Genomic DNA, 9,522 nt, shown 5'->3' on the forward strand with positions numbered 1-9,522 from the left:
CAATCGTACAAAGGTAGCTGCAAAAAGTGATTAAAAATGAAAAGCATACGACAAACTAAAAGGTTAGGCTCAAAGTTTGCAACTAATAAATGGTTAACAATTTAATATAAGATTAGGCCCAAATTTTGACAAGTAAAAATATATCCACTTAAATTTCACTACCTCATAAATGGTTAAAATTTGACATGGTTAACCATTTAATAAATGAATACAATCCAAACTAGTTAGCTGGATAAAAATGAATTGTTGACCATTTTAATTTCACCACTCAACAAAAGATTAGGCTCAAAATTTGACAATTATGACTTGTTAACCGTTTGATCAATGGTTTCACTCAAAATTTGATAGACATTTTAAGCAAAAGCCTACATTCTTAACCAAAAATACTAAAGTCCCTTCGGAAATGCCTGAACTTCACTTCGAGGACTTGTAGAAATTAAGGATCGCTCTAATCTTCTTACTTTAATATTATTTATAATTTTCTTTTTTTTTAGTATACATTTAGGTATACTAAATAAATAAATAAACCAGCTGCTATTTAATAAATGGTTTCACTCGAAATTTGATAGACATTTTAAGCAAAATCCTACATTCTTAACCAAAAATACTAAAGTCCCTTCGGAAATGCCTTAACAACTTCACTTCGAAGACTTGTAGAAATTAAGGATCACTCTAATCTTTTTACTTTAATATTTATTTATAATTTTCCTTTTCTTTAGTATACATTTAGGTATACTAAATAAATAAATAAATAAACCAGCTGCTTTTCCAAAGTCCGTGTTATAGCATGTCCATTATCCAAAACAATCAGATGGGCAAGACAAGAGTTTTTTCAATAGAAGTTATGCTAAGAAAAACAAAGTTAAACAGTAAATTTTCAAATATAGACGAAAAAACTGTCACATGTCCATTATCCAAAACAATCAGATTGGCAAGACAAGAGTTTTTTCAATAGAAGTTATGCTAAGAAAAACAAAGTTAAACAGTAAATTTTCAAATATAGACGAAAAAACTGTCAATGATTACAAATTGCAACACATAAAAATGAGAACTTAATACAATTTTAATACAGAAATACACATAATAAGAGACTTTCTAATAAAAATTAGAAAAAACAAAATACACACAAACTAACTCTAAACTCATACAATAGCTATAAAATCTAGAAATTACAAAATTATTCTTTGAATTAACTTTCTTTTTATCAAAAAAAAAAAAAAAAAAAAAAAAAGAAATTACAAAATTATTCTTTGAATTAACTTTCTTTTTATCAAAAAAAAAAAAAAAGAGAAACAACTAAATTATTTTCACCCATTGTCAACCCTAATTATGAACTTAAATATTAAAAATATGCAAATTTCGACACAACAAATCTTGAATAAGTTGAAGAAGAAGACATTGTTTCTTCATAATTCCGAATATTTTAATTACTACGAAGTAATAAAGAATACAAAAGAACATTGGTGAGAAAGAAACCCTTATACATTAATTATTAATATTATTAAGAAAATAATGTAAACTTACACAGAATTTAATTACTTAAATGAGAGAAAATGGTAAAAACAGTGCAAAAAAAAAAAAAAAAAAAAAAAAAGTTAACTTCGTGGGGATCGTGGGTTTCCGGGCTGGGAAAACTTTTGCAGGTTTCAGTTTGTGCGAGACATTGCTAGTCACTCATAAATCATAATATTGATAAACTTCTTTTCTCAATGTGAGCTGGTTCTAGGTCATTCTTGAACGAGACAAATTCTGATAAAAACACCAAGGAATCGGAATCGGGGTTCCTTCAAACTTTGAATTTAGGAGCGATTTGGCAAAAACTTTCTTTCTTCTTTTTCCGATTTCAAAACTTTCAACACACTTTTTCACCGGGTTTTTGAAGGTTCTTTAAGGGTTTTTAAATGTTCTTCAAAGGTTTTCGAAAGGTTTATAAATTTTGTACTCGATGCAACTAGTGAGATAATATCTAATTGTTTAGATAATTATATAGATATCTATGTAATAATGACAATCCTCAGCAAATGCTAAAGTGGGGATATACATAAAAGGGATTTTAATACACATTTTTCTACTGTGATTAATTTTGGATATTTTATTGTTTATTCTTCTACATAGGCGCTCGCTCATTTTTGGTTTAATTTCTTCAGAATTTTCCCCCTCCACCGCCAAAATTCTTCGTTTTTCCTCTCTTTCAAATAATGTTTCTTCAATGCTTTCTAATAATTTCCTAAAAGTATTCATTATTCGGACATCTGAATCTTTATTACTAGATCTTTTTATTTCTGAGTGAGTCTTGCTTTGATCTTGTTTCTTGATTCGACCTTTCGGTTCTCCCTTAGATCTTTGGTAATAACTTGGATCCTTTGTTTCTCCTCACAAGATCTTTTGATTTTGTTTAATTTTTTTGGTCTTGCTTTAAGTCTTTATTTGATTAGAAGATCTTTCATTATTTCATTCTTTCATATTTTTGTTTTAAATTGTTTCAAGCTCTCAATGCAGTGTTTATTCATTCATACTTGTTCTTATTTTGACGTTTCCAACAAGGTTCTGCTGGGTGTTTCTTTACACACTAAAGGTGTTTCTTTCTTCACCTCAAGAGCATTTCCTTGTAAGTCTTTATTTGATTAGAAGATCTTTCGTTATTTCATTCTTTCATATTTTTGTTTTAAATTGTTTCAAAATCTCAATGCAGTGTTTATTCATTCATACTTGGTCTTATTTTGACGTTTCCAACAAGGTTCTGCTGGGTGTTTCTTTACACACTAAAGGTGTTTCTTTCTTCACCTCAAGAGCATTTCCTTACGCATACAATATGTTTATTTCATTTCCCAATTTACAAGCTTTTTCTTCACCCATAAGGAGTGCATTTTTTTTTTAATTCTTACGAATATCTACCATCTATCGGGTGTTTTTTTCCGCATCTACTGGGTGTTTCATCGCCGATCTATCAGATGTTTCATCGCCCATCTATCAAGTGTTTCACCACCCGTCTAGCAAGTGTTTCATCGCCCATCTATCAAGTGTTTCGTCCGCGCGTCGAGAGGGTACGTCCAGCGTCACGCGAGCGGGTGTCGCTCCCGCGCTGTGAACGCGGTTTTCGCATGTTTATTTCATTTCCCAATTTACAAGCTTTTTCTTCACCCATAAGGAGTGCATTTTTTTTCTTTTTTTTAATTCTTACGAATATCTACGATCTATCAGGTGTTTTTTTTCCACATCTACTGGGTGTTTCATCGCCGATCTATCAGATGTTTCATCGCCCATCTATCAAGTGTTTCACCGCCCGTCTAGCAAGTGTTTCACCGCCCGTCTATCAAGTGTTTCGTCCGCGCGTCGAGAGGGTACGTCCAGCGTCACGCGAGCGGGTGTCGCTCCCGCGCTGTGAACGCGGTTTTCGGCGTCTGTTTCACGCTCAGATTACTGTGCACCAGTTTCTGGCCGGGGAGCACCTTTCGGCGCACCATGGATTTGTATCGGAGCCAGTCGTGCGCCTTGATCGCATCGAGGCGGATGCGTTTGGTGATGTCCGGTTCGAGAATTTGGCCGACGAGGTTTTTCACCTGGGATGGAAGAGGGGTTAGGAATGAAGTAATAAGGAATGGGATAAGTCATAAGGAAGAGATTGGAAGTTGCAGAAACGAGAATGTTAAGGTGGAGTTGTGGAGTTAACCGACGAGGTTTTTCACCTGGGATGGAAGAGGGAATGAAGTAATAAGGAATGGGATAAGTCATAATAAAGAGATTGGAAGTTGCAGAAACGAGAATGTTAAGGTGGAGTTGTGGAGTTAAGAGGTTGGACAGGATCAGAAATAAAGAATAGGTTAAAAACACAAAGAATAGGTTAAAGTAACAGAAGTGTCAAAGAAAATCCAGAAGAGGAGACTACATAGGTATGGACATGTTGAGAGAGAGCTACATAGGGAAAAGACTAGAGAGAATGGAAGTGAGGGGGAGAAAAGGGCGAGGGAGAACGAAGAAAAGGTGGAAAGATTGAATATTCTAATCTATACGATTTTTCACGCCGAATCGAATGGTGAAACTTCAAGCACTATCCGACTTACGGGCGATATGTTACGGGTTCGATACTCAAACGTAAGAGAATGTCGTGTGATGTTCACACCCGATTTTTTTTACCTGATGACTGAGAATATCCTTCACTTTTACCTGATGACTGAGAATATCCTTCAGTTTTACCTGATGACTGAGAATATCCTTCACTTTTACCTGATGACTGAGAATATCTTTCACTTTCACCTGATGACTGAGAATATCCTTCACTTTTACCTGATGACTGAGAATATCTTTCACTTTTACCTGATGACTGAGAATATTCGACGTCTGCTCCTTGAACAACTGCTTCAAATTTGAATCATCGAACGGCATCGCAGCGTTCAACATAATGAACGTAATCACCCCAAGGGACCAGATGTCCGCCAGTTTCGGGTTGTACGGGTTGCCGGAAATCACTTCAGGGGCGGCGTAGGCGGCCGAGCCACAGTACGTGCGGCTCAGAACGCGGCGCCCCTCTTTGTCGACGCAGTAGCGCGCGAAACCAAAGTCGGCAATTTTGACGTTGAATCGCTTGGTCATTAGGATGTTTTCGCATTTCAGGTCGCGGTGCGCGATGTTCTTGCTGGGGAGGTGTGCAGTGAAGGGCGTATGGTTAGTGATTTCCCTAGTTAGGACGCACGGTTAGTGATTCCCCAAGATTTCCTTTTTATAGCATTGAAAAATTGGATCAAAAAAATGCTCCTATATTTTCCCTTCCGAAAATTCCCGATTCCCTGTTGGTATTAAAAGCTTTCGTTTTGTTTATTGTTACCTAAATACCTAGGCCTCCAAATATTTTGTGTAACATAATTATTGACTAATTTATTCCTTTCTGCGCGTCACCCTACCTTTGAAAAAAAAAAAAAAAAAGTTCGTTTCATCAATTTGTGTTTGAGCAATCTGATTGATCCTAAACCTTTTTTTACCATGGGATGGTTTAACTTCAACCTAACCTCTTTGTACTAGATTGGTTGGCGATGAAATTACATTAAGTTTAATTTCACGATAGTTATGACCCCTCGGCTCGGTTATAACCAAAATAAGGGGGCTAGCTCTTGCGCTGTTTACCTGTGCAAATATTCCAACCCGGCAAGCATCTGGGAGAACCACGTCCGCGCGTTGCTCTCCGCTACCGGACCCGCACGCTTTATATGATCTAACAGGTCTCCATTATCTGCATACCGCATGAATATAAACACACGCGGTCCGCGCTGCAATATACTATGCACCTGCATGAAGAAGTAGGTAATATAAGTGTAATCTGTAGGTAATATAAGTGTAATCTGTAGGTACTACCCGCACGCTTTGTATGATCCAACAGGTCTTCCATTATCCGCATACCGCATGAATATAAACACGCGCGGTCCGCGCTGCAATATACTATGCACCTGCATGAAGAAGTACCAATATAAGTGTAAATAGTAGGTAATATAAGTGTAATCTGTAGGTAATATAAGTGTAATCTGTAGGTAATATAAGTGTAATCTGTAGGTACTACCCGCACGCTTTATATGATCTAACAGGTCTCCATTATCCGCATACCGCATGAGTATAAACACACGCGGTCCGCGCTGCAATATACTATGCACCTGCATGAAGAAGTACCAATATAAGTTTAATAAAGGGTAATATAAGTGTAAATATTAGGTAATATAAGTGTAATCTGTAGGTAATATAAGTGTAATCTGTAGGTACTACCCGCACGCTTTATATGATCTAACAGGTCTCCATTATCCGCATACCACATGAATATAAACACACGCGGTCCGCGCTGCAATATACTATGCACCTGGATGCCAAAATATATATTATTAAATCAAAATCAATCAAATCATAAATTAGTTGTGCTAAAGCGGAGCTTCTTCACAACTTTTGTGGATACCACATTTTCAGCTTAAAACAGATCCTTGTTGTTTTTCATTTTTCTTACCCTGTGAGTAAAAAACTCACAGGGAATGTAAGTATGCGGTCTTGTGGAATAAGATTCAAACTTTACAGCAAAAACATTAATAATGGTTTCACCGAAAAATTTTGAACACTGAACAGCAGTTTGAGAAAACCAAAAAAATATGAGCGTTCCGCTTTCATTGCCACGCAGTGTATACTTTTTGATTCACTTGTTTCACACCTAAAAAGCTGACATTTTGTTAGAATATCCTCATATGTGATCAATTCGATCTCGAGTTGTGATCAATTTTCCGTGGCAAAACACGGAATATTTTGATGCAAACAAATTCCTAAATTACCTGAACCAAATGCGGATTGTCGATCTTCGTAAGAATTTCCAACTCGCGCGGAAAGAACTTGTGCAGAAAATCTTCCGGAGCGTTCTCCTTATCGAATATCTTGCACGCAAGTTTCATAACTCGCGACGTAGTCTTGTCGATAAATTCCGCCTTGCGTACGATGGCGTAGGATCCTTGGCCAATCTTCTTACCTAGAAGGAAATTTGGTACTTGTTCAGAAGTCACGTCAGTGGAAAATAAAGCTCTTTTTTTTTGTATTTAACCTAACCCTAGATTCATAGAATAACAAGATCCTTGGCCAATCTTCTTACCTAGAAGGAAATTTGGCAGCTCTAATGTGCATGTGAATTCGTAACAGAATCCGTATTATTCAGAAGACACAACAATGAAAAAGAAGTCCACTTTTTGTGTTTAACCTAACCCTATAACAACACTGGTCACTGCTTCTTTGGGGCAACTCCCTTTTGTTGCATTTTTTTTTTTTGTCGTGGCTTCTGAACTAGGTAGTGCCAAAAATCAACCTACTTAAAGAAGGAAAAAAAGGTCGGTGTTCTTACCTATAATATAGCCCTTCTGTTCAAGCGCAATGAGCTCGGAACCGAAAAATTTTTAACACTGAACAGCAGTTTGAGAAAACCGAAAAATATGAGCGTTCCGCTTTCATTGCCACTTTTTGATTCACTTGTTTCACACCTAAAAAGCTGAAATTTTGTTAGGATATCCTCATATGTGATCAATTCGATCTCGAGTTGTGATCAATTTTCCGTGGCAAAACACGGAATATTTTGATGTAAATAAATTCCTAAATTACCTGAACCAAATGCGGATTGTCGATCTTCGTCAGAATTTCCAACTCGCGCGGAAAGAACTTGTGCAGAAAATCTTCCGGAGCGTTCTCCTTATCGAATATCTTACACGCAAGTTTCATAACTCGCGACGTAGTCTTGTCGATAAATTCCGCCTTCCGTACGATGGCGTAAGATCCTTGGCCAATCTTCTTACCTAGAAGGAAATTTGGCAGCTCTAATGTGCATGTGAATTCGTAAAAGAATCCGTATTATTCAGAAGACACAACAATGAAAAAGAAGTCCATTTTTTTGTGTTTAACCTAACTCTATAACAACACTGGTCACTGCTCATTTGGGACAACTCCCTTTTGTTACAATTTTTCTTTGTCGTGGCTTCTGAACTAGGTAGTACCAAAAATCAACCTACTTAAAGAAGGAAAAAAAGGACGGTGTTCTTACCTATAATATAGCCCTTCTGTTCAAGCGCAATGAGCTCGGAGCTCTTCGGAACGGTTCGTATGTCTTCCGAAGACATGGTAAGGCGGGGCGAGGGTGCTTCGTGTTTTGTCGTTTATCTTCGCCGCCGTGCCGAGTGTAAACGAGTTAACTTCGTGGGGATCGTGGGTTTCCGGGCTGGGAGAACTTTTGCAGGTTTCAGTTTGTACGAGACATTGCTAGTCACTCATAAATCATAATATTGATAAACTTCTTTTCTCAATGTGAGCTGGAGGGATCGTGGGTTTCCGGGCTGGGAAAACTTTTGCAGGTTTCAGTTTGTACGAGACATTGCTAGTCACTCATAAATCATAATATTGATAAACTTCTTTTCTCAATGTGAGCTGGTTAGGTCATTCTTGAACGAGTCAAATTCTGATAAAAACACCAAGGAATCGGAATCGGGGTTCTTTCAAACTTTGAATTAAGGAGCGATTTGGCAAAAACTTCTTTCTTCCTTTTCCGATATCAAAACTTTCAACACACTTTTTCACCGGGTTTTTGAAGGTTCTTTAAGGGTTTTTAAATGTTCTTCAAAGGTTTTCGAAAGGTTTTAAATGTTCTTCAAAGGCACAACTTTCACAGTTTTCCAAATTTCTTCTGGAGCACGAAAAAACCCCCGAAAAAACACTTTCGCTCCTTCGAACTTTGAATTTAGGAGCGATTTGGCAAAAACTTTCTTTCTTCTTTTTCCGATTTCAAAACTTTCAACACACTTTTTCACCGGGTTTTTGAAGGTTCTTTAAGGGTTTTTAAATGTTCTTCAAAGGTTTTTGAGAGGTTTTAAATGTTCTTCAAAGGCACAACTTTCACAGTTTTCCAAGTTTCTTCTGGAGCACGAAAAAACCCCCGAAAAAACACTTTCGATAAATGTCGATAACATTGAGTTGACGTAGGTATTCATAGTTGATGGGATCATAGCTGAAATTGCCGAGGTTCGCTAGGACTTGTTCTTTGGCATCTGCAAAGAAAAAATAAAATAAACATACAAATAATTAAATAGAACAGAATTATTACCTAGATATTTAGCTATTTTTTTTCTCTCTTCAGAAGAAGAGGAAGAAGGAAAAAAAAGATGTGGAAAATTATGGGTTTGATGAATCTCATTTCAATTAATTTCCAATTAACCCGCGATTGGTCACCTTTATGAATTAAAAAAAAAAAAGTTTGATAAAAGGAAGTGTAACTCCCAAGGTCTTATCGTCCCGAAATCGAAGAGAGAAGGAAGACAGGATAGGAGAAAGCCAGTCGCTCTGAGAACGAGCATTATCCGTCCAGGATAAAGTCCGCGAATCGAACCCGGGGCCAAGTGCTTACAAGGCAGATGCGCTACCAAAAAAGCTGACTAGGCTGGCTGAAGATAATTATTTAAAAGGTGACTTAATCGCAGGTTAAATACGTACTCACATCTCAGTCACGTTCTTTATTTATTGTCTAATTAAGCCCATTTTTATGAGATAAATTAATCACCTGCCTTGGTGGTGTAGTGGTCAAGACGCTCGCCTGGTAATCAGGAGGGCGTGGGTTCAATTCCAGCCGAGGTATGGAATTTTATCCTCAATATAAATTGACAATTTGACCACAGTAACAGTGCTAGCTTACTGCTGGAGTAAAGGGACTTTTCAGTCCTACATATGCACAATCCCGCGAAGCCCCGGGAGCGCGTAGCGCGACCGTATACGCAACTCCGCGTAGCGAACACGCGAAGCCCCCGGGGGGTGGAGGGGGGCTCAGCCCCCCTCCCGAGCACGAAGTGCGAGTCCTAAACAGATAAGGCGCCTGACAATCGTCTATGTTAGCGCCATCAGATGGACGGTGTTTGGCAAGTTTTGAGTCTGACTCGATTATTTTACACTGCTGCTCCGATCGAACTCTAGTCGTTTCGGCTGTACGAGTAAGTCCTAATGGGACCAAAATTTCTACTTACTCTCACAGCGTGGTTC

At 37.6% G+C, this 9,522-nt stretch overlaps 1 protein-coding gene and 1 long non-coding RNA gene across 5 annotated transcripts; both read right to left on the reverse strand.

Annotated features, from left to right (window-relative positions):
* Positions 1-2,077: 2,077 nt before the first annotated feature.
* On the reverse strand, positions 2,078-3,094 carry LOC113467690. The gene is made up of 2 exons (XR_003391669.1): positions 2,785-3,094; positions 2,078-2,591 (listed from the first exon to the last, which is right to left on the reverse strand). It is a non-coding gene; the product is annotated as an uncharacterized LOC113467690 (long non-coding RNA).
* Positions 3,095-3,164: 70 nt separating this feature from the next.
* Positions 3,165-7,803, reverse strand: LOC103509749 (testis-specific serine/threonine-protein kinase 1). Of its 4 annotated transcripts, none has more exons than XM_026824023.1 (5): positions 7,544-7,803; positions 6,297-6,487; positions 5,119-5,279; positions 4,315-4,633; positions 3,165-3,560 (listed from the first exon to the last, which is right to left on the reverse strand). In XM_026824023.1, exons 1-5 carry the CDS (start codon positions 7,617-7,619, stop codon positions 3,354-3,356), a joined length of 954 nt encoding a protein of 317 aa, XP_026679824.1. In that variant the 5' UTR covers positions 7,620-7,803; the 3' UTR covers positions 3,165-3,353. The 4 variants fall into 4 exon arrangements, with proteins under 4 accessions (XP_026679824.1, XP_026679823.1, XP_008472598.1 ...); XM_026824022.1 differs by having other exon boundaries at positions 4,285-4,633; XM_008474376.3 differs by lacking the exon at positions 6,297-6,487 and adding an exon at positions 7,108-7,298 and having other exon boundaries at positions 4,285-4,633.
* Between the last annotated feature and the right edge of the window lie 1,719 nt (positions 7,804-9,522).

This window comes from Diaphorina citri, unplaced genomic scaffold (assembly GCF_000475195.1).
Source record: "Diaphorina citri unplaced genomic scaffold, Diaci psyllid genome assembly version 1.1 scaffold525, whole genome shotgun sequence".
NCBI classification, from domain to species: Eukaryota; Metazoa; Arthropoda; class Insecta; order Hemiptera; family Psyllidae; genus Diaphorina; species Diaphorina citri.